The sequence below is a fragment of the Rhinopithecus bieti genome, unplaced genomic scaffold (genome assembly GCF_001698545.2).
Source record: "Rhinopithecus bieti isolate Rb0 unplaced genomic scaffold, ASM169854v2 scaffold_1017, whole genome shotgun sequence".
In the NCBI taxonomy this organism is placed as follows: domain Eukaryota; kingdom Metazoa; phylum Chordata; class Mammalia; order Primates; family Cercopithecidae; genus Rhinopithecus; species Rhinopithecus bieti.
This window is the reverse complement of record NW_016803657.1, coordinates 6837520-6854594: the sequence shown is the minus strand read 5'-3', so window position 1 is coordinate 6854594 and position 17075 is coordinate 6837520. Positions and strand designations below refer to the sequence as shown.

At 44.8% G+C, this 17075-nt stretch overlaps 1 protein-coding gene across 5 annotated transcripts in view; it reads right to left on the bottom strand.

Annotated features, from left to right (window-relative positions):
* Window positions 1-17075, bottom strand: part of WDR27 (WD repeat domain 27) — a 248528-nt gene that overhangs the window by 218115 nt on the left and 13338 nt on the right. For all 5 annotated transcript variants that reach the window (XR_001889728.1, XR_001889726.1, XM_017894959.1 and 2 more), the window contains exons 3-8: window positions 9151-9292; window positions 7436-7560; window positions 4805-5005; window positions 3861-3912; window positions 1894-1964; window positions 819-939 (exon numbers count right to left, since the gene is read on the bottom strand). Coding sequence is in view for 3 of the 5 variants with exons in the window: in XM_017894959.1 (XP_017750448.1) it covers window positions 819-939; window positions 1894-1964; window positions 3861-3912; window positions 4805-5005; window positions 7436-7560; window positions 9151-9292 (712 nt within the window). In the remaining 2 variants the exon portion in view is untranslated. The remainder of the gene's footprint in view (window positions 1-818; window positions 940-1893; window positions 1965-3860; window positions 3913-4804; window positions 5006-7435; window positions 7561-9150; window positions 9293-17075) is intronic.

Here is a 17075-nt window from a genome sequence, read left to right as displayed (position 1 = left end):
AATAAATAAATAAATAAATAAATAAATAAATAAATAACAAAAACGAAGGTTTAAAACGTTAGGAAAAAATTGATATACTGGATAAAGGTAATTTCAGACTTAACATGAAAAAAATAGCTTAAAGTCATCTACAAAAAAACACAACCTAAAAGAAAGAGTAACCGGAGTGAGGAAGGGTGTAGGCTGTGAGCACAGGGACGGCTGCTGCAATACGAAACGTCAGCTGCACACACCAATGGAAGAGGTGGCCCCTGGACTGAAAAGTAAAATCAACGTTTTCTTCCGGGAGAGGGTCAGCTCCTTTGTGACAGTACAGGAGATAAAAAGCGCACAGAAGTGAGCTGTGGTCAACAGGAAGCAACTCTGGACAGCAGGAGATGAGGTGAGGACGAGGGTGCGGGGCAGGTGCAGGTGGTGTCTGAGATTCACAGGCCAGGTGGGGACGTGGAGGGTGCTGGGCAGGTGCAGGTGGCATCTGAGTCCTGCAGTGTACTTTTCTGATCAGCATGACCTGCCCTCCTCGGTCGCCCACTGCAGGAAAGCAACCCATAGCCGCGCAGCTGCTGCCGTGGGGCCTCTGCTCTTCGGTTCACCAAAGCCCCTCACCCTTGTCCCCACACATACCAGGTGCCTCCGTCTGCTGATGGCCCACCCCTCACATGACCTGCAGGGCCTCAGTGGTTTTCTGAGGTTGCGGCCATTGGCTTCTCCTACATTGGCACCTCTCTCTCCCCTCTGTGTGACCTAGGGCCCTCCACACGGCGCCTGCTGAAAGACTGGGCCAAGGGGGAGGCCTGAGGAGGGTCTGAGCAACCCACCTGGCTGACTGCACAGCCCAGACTTGAGCCTTCTCGTGGAGAAAGTCTCCGTCTTCTTCCTTAGGTCAACCCGTGCCACACGACGATAGTGGTGTTCATCCATCAAACTGAAGATCCAAAGCTACAAAAGCAAAGAACATGCAGACACGGCGCTGCAGCAAAGGTCCTTACGCAGAAGCAGCAACACCAGAGGAGGAGCAGTGAGGACAGACACGTCACAGGAAATTCCCTCCACAGCCTGCAGAGGCTCCCGGCACAGCTCTCTCCTGCCTTCAATATCCACCCTGGAGGCCCTCCTTACAGCCCACGCCCACGGTGTCAGAGCACTTTCGCACGGCTGGCACATTAGCTCAGAGCACACAGGCAGGATCCTATTGTGCAGGCCTCCCCAAGATGCTCCTCCAGGACCCCTGGGCGCCAGGCTCTCTGCACACACCCCACTGCTCCTCCAGGACCCCCGGGCGCCAGGCTCCCTGCACATACCCCACAGCGTCACAGCCAAGAGCACGTCCCACATGCCCTGGGTGAGAAGACAAGGGCAACAGTGGTTAACTTTGTCAAAAGGAAAAAAAAAATTTCAAGTCTTCATGTGAAATGAACTTAAAATGCTCACGTAAAAAAATGTTTTGAAAAAGACCAATATCTTCAGGTTTTTCAACAGTGTGTAAAGCTGATGGGAAACAGGAGCACAAGGAGCACTGGGGATGCCACCAGAGGAGCCATCCAGGGAGCCTCTCCGGGTGGCAGGCAGCGTGCGTGGGATGTCTGCTCACAGCCCTCTTCTCATCAGGTTTTAAAGGTCACGTGAGTGGCCCTCACTTGAGCGGCACTCCAGAACCATGTATGGAGCTCTGGGACGTGCAGACCCAGCCCCTCCGCAGACCAGGGGGCCCAGGGCCATACTGAACCCACAGTGATGCTGAGGCCCACAGAAGGTCACATTCTCAGCACTGAGGTGGACAGGTTTTTTCAAATCACAGGAAAATACAAAGTAGCATGAAGACGGAGACCCCTGTGTACAGGCTCACGTACAGGAACGTCTGGGAACGGGAACTTCACTCTGTGGCTGTCTCACCTGGCCGTCAGCACACCCAGTGACCAGCTGCCTGCTTTCTGCATCAATGAACAAGCTGAGAAGAGGATATGCTGGTGAAAGCAACATTGGAAAATTTAGCTTTGTAAGTGCCTGGTACCAGGTAAGCCGAGAACGATCAGTTTTACTTATCTCTTTACACATAATATTTAGTTACAGTATTTCTGTCAAGTTTGAACTATTCCAAAATAATTTCTTCACCAAAAAGCAAAAATTGCACGTGAACACAAATGTTGAAAGCCCCATGAGCACAAGGAAGACTGGGGACGTCACCCCAAAAGGACGCTTCGGGAGTCTGCCTCAGATGGGTCCCAAGGAATCCCATCCCACCTGCCCGACAGAAGGCCTGGTGGGCTTAAACCACGGCCCAGCTCTGGCTGCTTTACAGCCTGGACGGAGGGCAGCACTGGTGTTCAATCAACATTGCACTTGGGGCAGAAGGATTCCTGAGTCAGCCAGAAATAATACAATAACAGACTAGGTGATGAAAACAGCAATCAAATTGATGCCTTGTTTTCTTGGAAAAAAAAAAATCATTGCCTAGGATGTCGTTTCATTGAAAATTTACTCTAAACTGTCAATACTTTAGGAGAATTCGATAAATGAATATTGAAAAATGCTACACGTCCTAATCAAACTATGAACAAAATCAAAGATCAAGTGTATCACTGTTCTTGGCAACCAGATAGTAATTCTGTATAATTAATTTCAGAAAAAAAGATTCCAACATACTTCCAAGAAATGCGCTTCACCCTGAAAGAAAGCAATGTTTTCAAGTCATTATAGCACCACAGTCCACACATGGATACACTAACCTCAGAAAGAATGTTAAATCTTTGAGAAGATATAACAATAACTCTACCAGGTCACCAAAGTATATGTATATTCTTTAAGGGGCATTTTCATGTCACTTATCCCACGAAAGAATGCTCTCCTTTTAATTCCCTAACTCTCTTCTTCCGGAAAGACACAACATGCAAAAGAGGAGCAAAGCGAATGCAGGAAACCAGTGCCCTGAGGCGCCAGGAGGACAAGCACAGGGACTGCACGGGAGAGGTGCGGGGGCGTCACAGGCCGCTCCTCGTGCCGTGCTCCACGGACACCTGCAGCATCAATGCTGCGTCTGTGTGGCCGTGTGCCAGCTTTATTTACCAACAAAAATCCATGTGAAGGGCCGGGCGCAGTGGCTCAAGCCTGTAATCCCAGCACTTTGGGAGGCCGAGACGGGCGGATCACGAGGTCAGGAGATCGAGACCATCCTGGCTAACACGGTGAAACCCCGTCTCTACTAAAATAAATATAAAAAACTAGCCGGGCGAGTTGGCGGGCGCCTGTAGTCCCAGCCACTCAGGAGGCTGAGGCAGGAGAATGGCGTGAACCCAGGAGGCGGAGCTTGCAGTGAGCTGAGATCCGGCCACTGCGCTCCAGCCTGGGCGACAGAGCAAGACTCCGTCTCAAAAAAAAAAAAAAAGAAAAAATCCATGTGAGGGAAGAACGCAAGGGCCCTGGCATTCATGAGCCGCACACGTAGGTGCTCAGTACCTGACCATGAGGCCGGGGTGAGGTGCACGCCCACGCACATGCTAGATGGGCAGGGCAGTCCTGGCCCTATCAACACCGCTGGTTCTGGGACTTGTTTCTACAGAGAGCAGAGGGCTCGCCTTCCCTGGGTGCTCAGGCATTTTATCTGACAGCAAATGTGCTTTACTCCTCCAAAACAAAAAGGCCCAGACTCCAAGCATACATTTAATTTTAAGTGAAAAACATCAAGGACATTCACTGTGAAGTGAATCTTCTCCCTGTGTGGACGGGAGTGAAGGGCTGTAAGTCTGAGATTGCCTCATTCAGATCCACTTGAATGTCAGGGCTCCATCTTATGCCCTGGAACATGCTCTAGAAACCGTGGTTACACACAGCCTATTTACAGGAAACATGAGTTTTAAATTTACCTGATAACACAGATGAACTGTATATTAATGATCCTGTACAATGGTCCCAGACCTTTGGACAAACAGAGGATTCTTTAGAAGAGGTAACAACGTTGCCATTTTTGCAACAGGTTAAGCTAACAGTACTATCCAATATCAGATTAGTCAACATAAATGATTATCTAAAACAGAAAACAATAAAATGAGCACAAAAATAAGAAAAATATAGAAACACAATAAAAGATGTCAGAATCAAAAAGAAAAAATTAACATCACTTCCATAAATAAACCCCTGGTGGATTGAAGAACTGAAAACAAACACGAAACCAGGTTAAAAACAGTTCCCAGGTACTTAGTCAACGCTGCCAAGACAGGAAAACCAAGCGGGAGACTGTACCGGTCTACACCCTGTCAGGTGCACACTCGCGGGTCAGGTCTACACCCCGTCAGATGCACACTCGCAGGTCAGGTCTACACCCTGTCAGGTGCACACTAGTGGGTCAGGTCTACACCCTGTCAGGTGTACACTCGCGGGTCAGTTCTACACTGTCAGGTGCACACTGGTGTCAGCTGGATAAAAACTGAATTCGCATTTCATTTTCTTCCAGATCCTCATTTCGTGCTGACGGAGCCCTCCACCCTGGAACTGGCTCTCCTGCTCTGGGCCTGGGAAATGCCGTGGAGAAGAATTTGTGCTTGGGCTCTCCCAGGCCCGGGATGCAGTTGTGGGAAATCCGGGGCTGCAGAGCCGTCCTGTCAGGAATCCAAGCCCAGTCAGTGACCCTGGCAAAACACCGGGCTTGCTGTTTCCATGGAAATCAGGACAGCGGTCGCCTTGCGGAAGTGGGGTAGAAACAACATCACTCAGGCGGCAGTGGCCGTGAAGCCACCGCACAGCTCCCATCACCACAGGTCTTTCCACAGCGCGTGCCACGTGGGAACGCCGTCCATCGTCCATCCCTCACCTTAAAGCCTCTGTCCTCGGACACCGAGATGAGGGTGCCTGCTCGCCAGGGACAGAACTCCACCGCAGTCACTGGGCCCAGGTGGCCCTGCAGCTCAGCCCGGACAGCCTGAGTCTGAGAGAATGTGTGCAGGAAGGTCAGTGATGGAACTCTGTGGTGGTTATTAACATCAGGATGTTCTACGTATGTCACAGAAAATAGCTGTTACAAAATAAAGCCCATATTATTCCTCTTTTCAAGTTGGAACTCTCTGCATATAAATCAACGGTGAAAAGTCAGATGTCTGAGCTAAGAGGAAAGCTCAGGCCACAGGCACAGTCTCAGCAGTGTTAAAAGATGACACTAACCAGAGCTGACCCTGAGCGAATTAGGAAGCTGGCGTCTCCTCAGGAACCCTGTCTCCCCACCGGCTGCCCCATGCATCTGCCCTGAGGCTCCCTGCCTGTAACTCAGAACATACTGCTCTGCGTTCCCAATCGCTCAGCATCTGTTTTCCGCCTGGGACTTCCTACTGTTGTAAACAAGACAAGATGGTACAGCAGTAGGCGCTCATGAGTTATCCTTTCCTCCTGAAGTCCCTAAAGCCTCCTACAGCCAAGAGAGCACCCCAGAAGTGTCAGCATCACAAGCTGGAGATGCACAGAGCTTCGTGTTTATATGGAAATCAGGCTTGAACAGCATGACTGAGGAATGGAGTAGTCAGAGCCTCAGGGGTTCCTAAAGGTCACAGTCATCGCCCTGAGAATATCCCCAGGGGATTCCAGGCAGAAGTGCTGGGGTACTGTTCTTGAATTTTACAGCACTCCATTTAAATAAGACAAATATCCCTTAGAATACATGCAGAAAAAATAAACATGTATATATGGTGACTTAACTTACAAACAGACATTTAACTCTGGAAGACCTTCTTTAGTAATACAACATATCGCCATCAACAAATACAACTTAGAATACTGAGTATATTATGCCAGTTACCATCAGATTGTTAAAAATAAAAGGCAAGACTATATAACCTGTGTAGGAGTAGGGAGTCATGAGACTGAGTGTTATGAAATACACATTTCCATTTTCTCCAATTTCTATAAAATAAAGCTAGTCCACTGTCTATGGTATGAATAACATTATAGCCTGAAAAATATTTATTTCCTTTTGACATTTTATGTTGACTAAAAAGTGCCTTTTACCAGAAAATGCTCAATACTCATTTGAAGTCTTTCAAATCAAATAGCATAAACTGTTGACTTGCCGAGTATGCTGTTAAAAGAATGTGAGCGCTTCATGGACTCACGTGACAGCCATTCCCCACGTCTGAAAGTCATTCTCCCTGAGTGAAGCATCTTTCAATTGACACGCCTGCTGCTAAGGAAGCCTGGCGAGGATCCCACGGGCTACACACGCATCTGTACAAGGCACCTGCTTACTCACCTGCTATGTGCCCAACTCAGGCGTGTGGCTCCGACCTGACCCCAGGCTGACTGTTCTCTCCATCTGGGACCCAGTATCTTCCTTCAAACACTAACAGTTTTATGCTTCTTCCTAATCCACTTTGGTTTTCCTTTTCCTGACACAACAATGTTAAATCTTCGGACGTTAATGGTAGTTTTGTTATAAATGGTGGGGTGGCCTAATGTTAATCTATCAATCACAGGATGTTTACAACAAAACATGAAATACTTACAACTGAAACAGCAACATATCCAGAAAGCTTTCACAGACAGACTAGAAATAGTGTAAAGCCCTTCACCTAACTCCTAGATGCTTCCCATCATCTCTCTGTGGTTTAACTCATGATGTGAACTTTTTAAATTCATGAGCCTTAATTTCATCATTAGTCCAAAAATAGTCTGAAGACATCAATGTCTTCTCTCCCAAAATGCCTATTACACACGAGACCCATGAGAACCAATTACTATTCCAAGCCTAACATCCTCCCTCGCCTACGTTTATTAAGTGGCTATCACAGGAAAAGTGACGCAGGCTAACAGCTTTGTTGGCCACGTTGACCTGGCAAATCAAAGCCACAAAAACGACCCCAGGCCTGGGGTCATCTCCAAAATCAGGCTTGGGCAGAGCAACAATTCAGAGGAACCGAGTCTTCCTTCGTGTTCCCTTAGATTCCCACTTTCTGATTTCTAACACTGCTTTCAACATTGCAATGGGGCAGCTGACTGTTCCAGTCACACCCGAGGTTGAAATCACACAGCCAGGAAGAGGCGACACGCTTCCTTAAACTAACCCTGGTGATGAAATGGCTGCGAAAAGTCTGATTCTTGATGAAAAGAACATCTTGATAAAAGATATAAACAAAAGCGCTATGCTAGGAAGGATGCCTACAGTCAGGGAATATCTGAGAAATAAAAGTTTTGTGGAACATGTTTCTCTAAAGTCATGCCTGATACCCATACTCCATAGGGAGTTTTAATATTTATATAAATATTACTATCTGACACCAGTGGTTTCCAATTGCAACATAAAGATATGATTTTATAAAAGTAAACTAAATTTAAGATATAGCTTTTAAAAAAAAGGAGTATAGAAAAAAAGAAAAGACAGCTGGGGAAGGTCCCAGAACCTGGGAGGCCCCATCAGCCAAACCCTTCCGTGAAATTCACGTGTGAATTTCAATCTTACCTCAATATCCAGTGTGAATACTTTGTTTCCAGCACATACGGCAACAACATGATCATCCGGGCTCAACTGTAAACACAGCACCTTTCCCAAAAGCGAGCCCACGACAGTCCCTCGAGGGACCAGCCCTAGAGTGAGTTTCACCATTAGTGCCAGTTCACCAAATGCATTCAGCATTACATTAATCTGAGAAAAACACGGAGAATGTAACCCTCTATTCTAAAATTACTGAGAGAATGCCAATGAGCTTTGATGTGATTTTGATTCTCTAAGAATATCAAAAATACTGGATATAGAGAAGTCTTCTGAAAACCTGGGGAATGCAGCACTTTCCTGCAGAGAATCCCTCCACATCAAAACAGGAAGACGCCTTCCTCTGGAGGCTGCGGTACCCACGCAGTGAGAGTCATAATCATCAAACTGCGTGTTTCGATGCTTCTCACCCACATCCAACCCCATGTCCACCCTCATGTCCAGGTCCAGCTAACATCCGTTGGAAGGGAGTAGAAGCCTATCCAACTGAGGCCTCCAGGGACTAAGCAATGGCAGGACACCCACAAGCAGCCAGGAGGTTCCCAAGACCCAGACAACAAGTGCAGCAGCTGCAGCCTGATGCAGAGTCCGTCACGCAAATCCACAAAGGTGAAGGAAAAATGGCGGGCAAGGTCATCTGGTCCTAGTGTGCACCACGGACCTATCACCAGCAAAATGCAGATATACTCCACCCACAGCCTGGGAGAGACACATGTGCACATGCCCCACAGCCACCAAGTCTACAGAGAGACATGTGATCGTGTCCCACAGCCACCCAGAGCCTAGAGAGACACATATGTTCACATCACACAGCCACCCAGTCTAGAGAGAGATATGTGCTCACGTCCCTACATAGAATACATAGGTTTATAGTCTCTTTGCATTTATGTTTTAACATAATCCTCTAACTTCTCTATATAATTCCACAAAACTCAAATTCCTTAATGTGGTCCCCACCTAACTTTTCAACTTCCTCAGATGAGACTCTCCTAACATCAGCACGCTCCAAGCACAGAGGCAGGTTCTCACGCTTCCCAGGGCCTTGGCACATTTGGGTCCATCTGCCAAAAGCACAGTCCCCTATCCCATCCCTTCTCACCCTCAGCCCACATGCCCCTCCCTGAGATCCCGTATCTCAAAGTACCCCTACGCATGTGCGTGCTGCCCTGGCCTCATCTGCCTTCTCCGCTGCACACTCACAATTCATAGCCACTTGGTCGCTGGCTTATATAGTGTCTCTCTCAAACTCTGAGCTGTGACTTCCACAGGATTTGGGATCAAGCCCTTCCTATTCACCACTGGTCTCCAGCGTGAAATATTACAGGTGCTCAAGAAACCTTGCTGTGCAAGAAAAGAATATTTCAACTTTCCTACATGTTTTCAGGTTGATACAAAATTGACAGTTCTTAAAATAAAAAGGGACATAAGATCAAAACCAATGAGCCTGTAAGATCAGCGTAACACACAGCAAAAGTCAGTGAGTCTGAATGGCCTGGTGCCCTTCCCATATAAAGCACCCTGCTTGCATGCCTGGTTTCAAGGTAAAGGGAATACAAAATTATCCCAAATCCCCCCGGGGGAACGGTGCTGCCCAAGAGAAACACACTTGGGTGGTACCAAGTATACTGAAGGATGAGTTATTCCTTTTGTAGGTTTTTAAAAACACGTTTTAGATTTTCATTTGCCTTGAAGTACTTTCTCTCTACATTCATCCAGGTTCCACATTATAACATAATCCAGCGATGCTGAGCAGATTAGAAGTGGGTTCACTTTATTTCCAAAAGCCATAGCAGTAATTGGCTGATGGTGTCCTCGTAAGATTAGAAGCTGAGAAAATTAACAAAAATAAAACACAGATTATAGACAATATTTAAAAATGAGAGTATAACAACATAAACTCAAACCTAAGAAATTAAAAGATTGAGTTTTTCAAATACATTCATTTTACATATTGTTAATTCATTTGTTAAAATCTCTGCTATGTACTACTAAATCATTCTCTCAACCATTTCACTGCTATTCACTGTCACACACACTAATAAAAAGATACAGGTTACCTCGTTCTTCCATTTCTTTATAACTTGTTAGTTAACCAAATATAGAACATGTCTCCACTACATGCCAGAAGAGGTAACAGCTGAGGTGAAAACTGAGGAATAAGAAGAATGAGGGGTTGACAAAAGGAGGGGAGCAATGAGGTCCCAGGGAAAACAAGGCATGGGTAAGAAACTGCTGAGACAAGGAAAGGAGTGGGAGGAGGCTGGAGAAAGGTGAGGCCCAGGTGTGGGGACCTTGGCAACTACACAAGGAGTGTTGATAGCACTCTAGGAAATTAAAATCCAGCAAAAAAATGCACAGTCAGAATAATACAGTGACTAGATTTGTTTTCCAGGAACAAAACATTGCTTAAAGTATGGAGCAGATGAGTGTTGGGGGTACACTGGGCTGGAATGCATGAAGACACTCAAGGGAAATCCAGTAGCGACCTGGACTAAGATAGTGACGACGGAGATGGAGAGAAGATGATGACTGAAGATTCCGTGACCAATGGACATGGAGAGATGGAGGGAAAAACAAAAGCAAAGGGATAGGGTTTGAGGTTAAAATCCTGGGTGAACGATGCCTCAAGAACAAAAAACAAAGGGAAAATGGGATGGGACGAGGGTAGATCATGGTCCATTTGGTCCCTAAGTTGAGATGCTTCTAAGGTGATGTTAAACAGACAACGGGCAGTTTGATATGAGAGATATCACTGGAGAATTCCACTTCTAGTAAAGGCGGGATACATCACCTCATCAGTACCAACCCTACTGATGAGAATTACAAGAAAAACTGGGCAAAATTAAATATATATATACACATATATACACACAGACATACACATATACACACATGGAGACACACGTTTTGAAGGCATCAGAAAGCAACCAAGTCATGAAGAATTATGATAACAAGATTATAGGGAAAAAAAAATGAGGGAAGCGACCCCAGTATCTGGGGTCACTTGTCCCATAAAGATATCTACTATAGAGAGAATCTTCTGGCAATTCCACTAAAGGCAGTTGAGGAGCTGAGATTCAAGGGGCTAAGGGCACAGAAACGGTATAATCAAATGAGTCATCTTCAGGGACACAAACAGAACTATCATATTGGGAGATGGGCAAAGATTTCTGTCACCTTACAAAGTCATTTTGAGGTACAGCTGACTGCCTTAATGTTGAGAACGCTACGATTTTTTCCTGTAAAGAAATACGAATGGATTTTAGTAAATGTCTGCCTAGAATACAATCTACTAAGGTGAGAGGGATGGACACGCTGCTAAACCCCCTAGGCTTAGAATAGGAACCCCGAAAAAGACAAAATCCAAGGAGGAAAGATGAACTGTCAATAAAACAACCCTCATCAGAACTGACACCCAGCTATGAATTGTCTTAATACCTGACTAGTTCAGGGCAATCCAGGATTGCCAGTGCCCTAAACATGACCAGTGACTAGGAGCTAACACAAATCTGATCTGGAAAAATGTAAGATAATCCAGAGTGTCAAATCAGCTATACTTTTTTTTCATATATAAAGTCCAGCAATCTAAAAAATAACCAGGGATTCCAGGAGACAAGACGATTTAGTCAAAACAAAGAAAAATAAGGGATAGAGAAATGCAATGCCTACAAGTCATCCAGATAGACTTGAAACCAAACTAAAACTGATCCAAATGTTAGAATTACTAGACAAGAACATTCAAACCATTATTAGAACTTTTTCCGTATGTTCAAAAGTTAAGTAGAGGCATAGAAGATATTTAAAAGTCCCAAACCTAACTTCTGGAGATGAAAACTAGAATTAGATACCATTTTAAAAAACACTTAGTAGGATTAACCACATATTAGATGTTGCTGAGGAAAAGACTGGTAAATTTAAAGATAAAGCAATAGAAAATATATACAAATGAAAGAGAGAAAAAAATACATTAATAAACATGAAAGAGCATCAGTGAGCTGTGGGAAACTTCACATGATCTGACATACAAGTAAACAGAGTCCACAACGTTTGTGAGGAGGGGAATGTTTGAAGAAATAATGGCTGAAAATTTTCCAAATTTGATGAAAACCATACACCCATAGAACCCCAATGATAAAGTTTGGATGTCCACTCCAAATCCCACGTTGAGATGTAATCCCCAGTGCTGGTGGTAGGGCCTACAAGGAGGTGTATGGGTCATGGGGGCAGATCCCTCACGGCGTGGTGACATCCTCATCATGGTGAGTGCTCACAAGATCTGGTCATTTAAAAGTGTGTGGTACCTCCCCCCACCCCTTGCTCCTGTTTTTGCCATAGGACATGCCTGTTTCCCCTTGGCCTTCCGCCATGATTGTAAGGTTCCTGAGGCCCTCACCAGAAGCCAAGCATTTGTCGGTGCCATGGCTGTGTTGACAAAAGAATCAAACTCTGTAAAATATTTTAAGAGATTTATTTTGAGCCAAATATGAGTGACCATCGCACATGACACGGCCCTCAGGCCCATGTGCCCAACGTGGTTGGGGTACAGCTTGGTTTTATGTATTTTAGGGAGGCATGAGACAGCAATCAAACACACTTAAGAAATACATCGGTTTCATTCAGAAAGGCGGGACAACTCAAAAGCTGGGGCTTCCAGGCTACAGGTAAATTTAAACATTTTCTAGTTGACAATTGGTTGAGTTTATCTAAAGATTTGAGATCGACAAAAAGGAATGTTCAGGTTAAGATAAAGGATTGTGGAGACCATGTTTTATTGTGCAGAGGAAGCGCTCAGCAGACTTTAGAGAGAGCAGGCTGTAAAATTTTTCTTATCAGACTTAAAAGGGTACCTGGCTCTTAGATTATCTCCTGGATCTGGGAAGAAATGAAGGAAAACAAAGGGGAAACGGGATTCTCTAGAGAATATGGATTTTTCCCACGAGAGATTTTGCAGGGCGATTTCAAGGTATGGCAAGGAAATACATTTTGGGGTTGAATGTTTTTTCCTTATCTCATAATGTTATGCCAGAGTCAGATAGAAAAGTCAGTCATGACAAATAGGGTCAAATAAAACCCACCTAACGATAATTTGTGGTTTGTAGGGCATGACTCCCTAGGCCCCTTAGGTAGGAATTTGGGCAAGATGAAAAATCAGAGTTCAGTCCTCACTTGTACAGCCCGCAGAGCCATGAGTCAATTAAATCTCTTTTCTTTATAAATTACCCAGTCTCCGGTATTTCGTTATACCTGAGGACTAAACTCTGACCTTTTTCTTCTCCTGCCCAAATTCCTATCTAAGGGGCTTCAGGATTCACATCCTAAAAACCATAACGTCTCCCCTGAGGGGTTTTGTTTCACCCTATATAACGTGGCTTACTTTCCAACCGAACGCTGGTATAACATCACATGACAGACAAAGGAGGGAATTAAAATATGTTAACTCCAACTATGTTTCTTTACTATATCTTGACATAGGCATGTGAAGCCGTCTCTTATGGGGAAAATCTACATTCTGCAGAAGATTCCCTTCCCTTTGTAGGCCACTAAGACTCTGGCATTTTTTAAAAGTCTAATAGATATTTACAATCTATTCTCTCTGAAGCCTGCCACCTGGAGGCTTCTTATGTATACTGGGGACCTTGGTCTCCACGATCCCTTATGTTAACCCAGACATTCCTTCTATTGAGTCTAGGTCTTCAGACAATAATTTAACACTTTCAACCAACTGCAATTTAGAAAATTATTGAATCCGCCTACGCCCTGGAAGCCCCCACTTTGAACTGTCCCACCTTTCGGGATCTAAGCAATGTATATATTACATGTATTGACTGATGTCTTATGTCTCCCTAAATTGTAAAAATCCAAGCTGTAGCCTGACCATTAGGCACATGTTCTCAGGACCTCAAGACTGTGCCTCGGGCCACTGATCACTTGTATTGGACTCAGAATAAATCTCTTCAAATATTTTACAGACTTTGACTTTCATTGACATAGCAATTCATGAATGGCCTAATACAGAAAACTGGTACCAAGAAGTGAGGCATTGCTATAAAGATACCAAAAAATGTGGAAGTGGCTTTGGATCTGAGTAACCTGCAGAAGTTGGAAGAGTTTGGAGGGCTCAGAAGAAGACCAGATGAGGGAAAGTTTGGAACTTCTTAGAGACCGGTTAAATGGCTGTGACCAAAACACTGATAGTGATAAGGACAGTGAAGCCTACTAGGCTGAGGAAGTCTCAGATGGAAATGAACTTACTGGGAACTGGAGCAAAGCTCACTCTTGTTATGCCACAGCAAAGAGCGTGGCTGCATTCTGTTCACGCCCTAAGGCTCTGTGGAAGCTTAAACTTGAGAGTGATGGCCTAGGGTACCTGAATGAAGAAATTTATCATCAGCAAAGCATTTAAGATGTCTCCTGGCTGCTTCTAACAACCTACAACCATATATGGGAGCAAAGAAATGTCGTAAAGCTGGAATTTATATTTAAAAGGAAAGCAGAGCATAAAAGTTCAGAAAATTTGCAGCCCAGCCATGTAGCCAAAAGAAACAGTGTTTTTGGTGAGAGGAATTCAAGCAGGCTGTGGAGCTATCATTTACTTAAGACATTTGTGTAACTAAAAAAAGAACCAAAGGCTGATAGCCAAGGCAATGGGAAAAAGTCTCCAAGACATTCCAGATATCTCCAAGGCAGTCCCTCCCATTATAGGCCCTGAAGCCTAGGAGGAAAGAATGGTTTTGCGGGCCAGGGCCTGCTGCCCCACACAGCCTCAGGACACTGCTCCCCTCTCCAGCTCCAGCCTCAGTTCAGAGGACCCCAGATACAGCTTGGGCTGCTGTTTCAGAGGGTGCAAGCCACAGGCCTTGGTGGTTTCCATGTGGTATTAAGCCTGCGGGTACACAGTGTACAAGAGTAAAGGAGGCTTAGCAGCCTCCAGCTAGGTTTCAGAGGATTTGTGAGAATGCCTGGGTGCCAAGGCAGAAGCCTGCTGCAGGAGTGGAGCCTTCACAGCCAGCTTCTACTAGGGCAGTGCCAAGGGGAAATGTGGAGTTGGAGCCCCCGCCAGAGTCCCCACTGAGGCACTGCCTACTAGAGCTGTGAGAAGAAGTGCACCATCATCCAGATCCCAGAATGGCAGATATTCCAGCAGCTCGCACCCTGCTCCTAGAAAAGCCACAGGCACTCAACAACCAGTAAAAGCAGCCACAAGGGCTGAACCTTGCAAAGCCAAAGGGACAGAGCTGCCCCAGGCCTTGGAAGCCACCCCTTGCACCAGTGTGCCCTGGATGTGGGACACAGAGTCAATGGAGATGATTTTGGAGCTTTATAATTGAATGACTGTCCTGCTTGGTTTCAGACTTGCACGCGGCCTACACAGCACCTCTCTTTTGGCCAATTTCTTCCTTTGAAAGTGGGAATGTTTATCCAATGCCTACAATCCCTTTGTATCTTGGGAGTAAATAACTTGTTTTTTATTTTACAGGCTCATAGGTGGAAGGAACTTGCCTTTTCTCAGAGGAAACTTTGGACTTAGGACCTGGGACTTTTGATTGAGTTGATGCTAGAACAAGTCAAGGCTGAGGACTAAGCTCTGATTTTTTTTTTTTTTTATCTTGCCCAAATTCTTTTCTAAGGGGTCTAGGGAGTCATGCCCTACAAACCATAAATTCTCGTAATATCAGTTTTATTTGACCCTTTATATTGTGGCTTACTTTCCAATCTGTCTCTGGCATAACAAGGAAGAAAATCAAAATGTTTTACATCAAAATATATTTCCTTGCCACACCTTGAAATTGCCCTGCCAAGTCTCTTGTGGGAAAAATCCATATTCCATAGAGAAACCCCTTCCCCCTTTGTTTTCCTTCCTTTCTTTCCAGATCCAGGAGATAATCGACTAAGAGCCAGGCACCCGTTTAAGTCCAAGAAGAAATAATTTACAACCTGCTGTCTCTGAAGTCTGCTGTCTGAGAGCTGACTCTGCGCAGTAAAACCTGGTCTCCGCAATCCTTTATCTTAACCTGAGCATTCTTTTCTATCGATCTCAGATCTTTAGACAAACTCAACCAATTTTCAACCAGAAAATGCTTAGATTTACCTATAGCCTGGAAGCCCCCGCTTTGAGTTGTCCCGCCTTTCTGAATGAAACCACCGTATTCCTTAAGTCTATTTGATTGATGTCTCATGTCTCCCTGAAATATATAAAATGAAGCTGTGCCCCGACCACCTTGGGCACATGTTCTCAGGCCCTCCTGAGGGCTGGGTCACGGGCCATCGTCACTCATATTTGGCTCAAAATAAATCTCTTAAAATATTTTACAGAGTTTGACTCTTTTCGTCGACAAGATTTTGGGGGACTGTTGGAAAGACATGATTGTATTTTGCAATGTGAGAAGGACATGAGATTTAGGGGACCAGGGGTGGAATTACATAGTTTGCATGTCCCCTACAAATCCCACGTGGAGATGTAATCCCCGGTGTTGGAGGTGGGGCCTGGTGGGAGGTGTTTGGGTCATGCCGGCTCATCCCTCATGGCTTAACGCTGTCCTCACCACAGTGAGTGAGTTCTCATGAAATCTGGTCATTTAAAAGCGCATGGCACCTCCTCCTGACCACTTGTTCCTGTTTTCACCCTGTGAAGTACCTGCTCCCCCTTCGGCTTCTGCCATGACTGTTAGGTTCCTGCGGTCCTAAATAAAAGCAAAGCAGATGTTGGTGCCACGCTTGTACAGTCTGCAGAACCATGAGCCAATTAAATCTCTTTTCTTTATAAATTACCCAGTCTCAGTTATTTCTTTATAGCAATGCAAAAATGGCCTAATACATACAAAAATAAGAAATATGAAAATACACCAAAACATAGGATGAACAAATTGTTCAAAATTGGTAATATAAAAGTTTTAAAGGCAGCCAGACAAAAATAACCCATTGTATACATGGGAACAAAGATAAAGATAATAATAGAATCCTCACTGAAATGACAGAAGAGCAACATGTTAAAACCTGAAGAAAATCTGTCAAACTAGAATTCTCTACTCAACATAAATGCCTTTCAAAACAAGGCAAAATAAAACTTTTTTAAACACACAAAGGCTGAAATAATTTATCACCATATTTGCACTGAAACATATGTTAAATAAAATACGTCAGGCAGAAGGAAAATGCTACCAGACGGAAACACGCACATACACAAAGGAATGAAGAGCACCAAAAATATAATTACGTGGGTAGATGTGTAAGATATGTTCCTTTCTTAAATTTAAGAGCCTTAAAATTAAAAAAAAAAAGGCCAAGTGCAGTGGATCACGCCTGTAATCCAAGTACTTTGGGAGGCTGAGGCAGGCGGATCACAAGGTCAGGAGATCAAGACCATCCTGGCAAACATAGTGAAACCCTGTATCTACTAAACCTACAAAACAAAACAAAACAAAAAAATTACCAGGCATGGTGGTGCGCACCTGTAGTCCCAGCTACTCGGGAGGCTGAGGCAGGAGAATCGCTTGAATCTGGGAGGCGGAGGTTGCAGTGAGCCGAGATTGTGCCACTGCACCCCAGCCTGGGTGACAAAGTGAGACTCCATCTCGGAAAAAAAAAAAAATTAAAAAAGAAAAATGAAGGT